The following is a 2,999-nucleotide window of genomic DNA, read 5'->3' on the forward strand; positions in this document are numbered from 1 at the left end:
TTTTTTTTTTTAATGAGACAGGGTCTCGCTGTATCACCCAGGTTGGAGTGCGATGCAGTGGTGCAATCATGGCTCACTGCAGCCTCAACCTTCTGGGCTTAGGTGATCCTCCCACCTTAGCCTCCTGAGTAGCTAGGACTACAGGTGTACACCACCACACCAAGCCTAAGTCTCCCAAATTGCTGGGATACAGATGTGAGCCACTATGCCTGGTCCTATGGGCTTTCATGAAGATTAAATCTCAGAATCTCCTCAAGTGGTTCTGTGAGGTAGAGACAGTTATTCCCATTGTACTGATGAGGAAATCAAGGCACGGAGAGAATTTGCCCAAGGCACCAAAGCAAGGAAGTGTCAGAGCCTGGAGCTGAACTCAAGGAGGCTGTCTGCAGAATTGATCCCAGTTAGGGGACCATTGCTGCTCTCTACCCAACCCAGGATCCTATGCCCCACGTTCTATTTCAGCACACACCTGCTAAGTAGACAGAGATCCCACAGCAGAAAAGGCCAAGGGCCACGTGTCTGAGGAGGCGGCAGTCATAGAGAAACCAGTCGGACCTGGAATGAAGGGAAGCAGGAAGATAAAGGGTTCAGGAAGTGGAGCTGGTGGGGGGGAGGTCAGTGAGGACAGGGAGGGAGAGCAGCTTAAATGAGACAAGGACCCAGCTTTCAGGGACCCAAAATCTATGTGAGTACCTAACCATCATCCATCTACTCACCCACCCATTTATATCCATTTACTTATCCACTCTCCATCTATCCATCCATTCATCCATCAGCTCATCCATCCATCAGCCCATCCATCCATCTATCCACCCATTTATCCATTCATCCATTTATCCACCCATTCATCCATCTGTCCACTCATCCATCCATCCACCCATCCATCCATCTGCCCATTCACCCATCCATCCACTTATCCATCCATCCATCCATCCATCCATCCATCCATCCATCCATCCATCCATCCATCCATCCTTCCGTTCACCCATCCATCCACTTATTCATCCATCCATCCATCCACTTATCCATCTATCAACCCAGTCATCCATCCACTCATTCATTCATCCATCCACTTATCAATTCATTCATCCATCCACTTATCTATCTATCCATCAGCCCCATCCATTCATCCACCCATACAATCATTTAGATATCCACCATCCACCTATCTGATATCTATCCATTTATCTATGCTCCATCCATCCACCCATCCATTTTTCCAAGTGAGTGTCCACCATCCATTTACCATCCATATTCATTGATTATTCGACCAGCACTCATATACAGCCTTCCATTCATTTAACCATGTGCTATTAACCCATCCATCCACTCATTTAAACACCCTCCGCTATCCTATCTATCCATCCCTCACCCACCCATCCACTGGTCATCCATCTCCCATTCACTATCCATCCACCCCTCATCCATCCATCCATCCATCCATCCATCCATCCATCCATCCATCCATCCATCCATCCATCCATCTCTCCCTCCTTCCTTCCATCCATCCACCATCTATTCTCTTTCCCCTATAATCCATCTATATACATGAGTCCACTCAAACACCCAACACTCAGGAAGCAGCTACTATGTGCAGATACTTGCTACACACCTGGCTTCCATTATTTTACAGACCACAAGCTTCTTTGAGAGATGAGGAAACTGAGTTTCATGTGCTGTTATTGATGGTACAAACAGCGACCCCAAGAGGTGAGACTGATTGAGGAGGAAATGGAGGCTCTGAGAGCTTCCATCCTCACTCAGCTCCCACCAGTATAATGAAAGTGGACGCCTTCCCTTCCTGCCGCCTTCCCTCCTATCTGCTTTTCAGCACAGTGGCTAGAGGTGGTCATTAAAAACCTAAATCAGATCACCTTCCTCCTCACTCACAACCCTCCTACGCAGGAGAAATCCCAAAGTCCTATCCCCTCTCTATCCTGTCTCTGTCTTTTCTTTCCTTCTCAGCACTCATTACCATCTGCTATTATTATTATTAGAGATGGGGTCTCACTATGTTGCCCAAACTAGAGCGCAGTGGTTATTCATAAGCATGATCATGGCTCACTGCAGCCTCGACCTCCTGGGCTCAAGAGATCCTCTTGCCTCAGCCTCTCAAGTATATGGAACTACAGGCATGCACCACCACACCTAGCTAATTATTATTTTTTTCTTTTTGTACAGGGAAGGTCTTGCTGTATTACCCAGGCTGGTCTCAAAGTCCTGGCCTCCCAGCACTTTGGGAGGCCAAGGTGGGTGGATTATTTGAGGTTAGGAGTTCGAGACCAGCCTGGCCAACATGGTGAAACCCCGCCTCTACTAAAAATACAAAAATTAGCTGGCTGTGGTGGTGCGCATCTGTAATTCCAGCTACTCGGGAAGCTGAGGTAGGAGAATCGCTTGAACCGAGAGGTGGAGGCTGCAGTGAACCAAGATACCGCCACTGCACTCCAGCCTGGGTGACAGAGCAAGACTCTGTCTCAAAAAAAAAAAAAAAAAAAAAAAAAACAATTCCTGGCCTCAAATGATCCTCCTGCCTCTGCCTCCCACAGTGCTGGGATTGCAGGTGTGAACGATCATGCCTGGCCCTTGTTATGTTTCCTTATTTTCTGTGACTCCATGAGAGCAGGTCTGGGTACACTTGGTCCCTGCTGTGTCTCTGATGCCCCGAGCCAGACCCACCCCGCTGCAGGCAGGCACCCAACACATGTTTGCTGACCCATGGGACCCATACATTTCATTGTCCCTTGGGTGGAAGGTGTGTGGTCTAAATAGGATCTACCCCAGTGGTGGAAGTTCTCATCTGCTCAGTTTCACTCAGTTTCACAGAATTCTGGTTTAGAATTTGGGCTCCTCTCCCCCGACATTCTGGAGGGAAACACTACCACGTGGGACAGCGGGGTCCTCAGCTCAAGGAGGGTTCCTCCTTCCGCAACCACTGCCCCTGATAGAGGTCCCTCAATGACCACATCCCTGAGTTCAGGTCCCTGAGGAAGGAACTC

The 2,999-nt window shown here is 48.6% G+C and overlaps 1 protein-coding gene across 1 annotated transcript in view; it reads right to left on the reverse strand.

Annotated features, from left to right (window-relative positions):
* TMEM221 (transmembrane protein 221) overlaps positions 1-1,395 on the reverse strand; it is a 10,392-nt gene extending 8,997 nt beyond the window's left edge. The window contains exons 1-2 of the mRNA XM_011925903.1: positions 1,373-1,395; positions 470-555 (exon numbers count right to left, since the gene is read on the reverse strand). Coding sequence (XP_011781293.1) covers positions 470-555; positions 1,373-1,395 — 109 coding nt within the window. The remainder of the gene's footprint in view (positions 1-469; positions 556-1,372) is intronic.
* Positions 1,396-2,999: the final 1,604 nt, after the last annotated feature.

This window comes from Colobus angolensis, unplaced genomic scaffold, assembly GCF_000951035.1.
Source record: "Colobus angolensis palliatus isolate OR3802 unplaced genomic scaffold, Cang.pa_1.0 Scaffold66, whole genome shotgun sequence".
NCBI lineage: Eukaryota > Metazoa > Chordata > Mammalia > Primates > Cercopithecidae > Colobus > Colobus angolensis.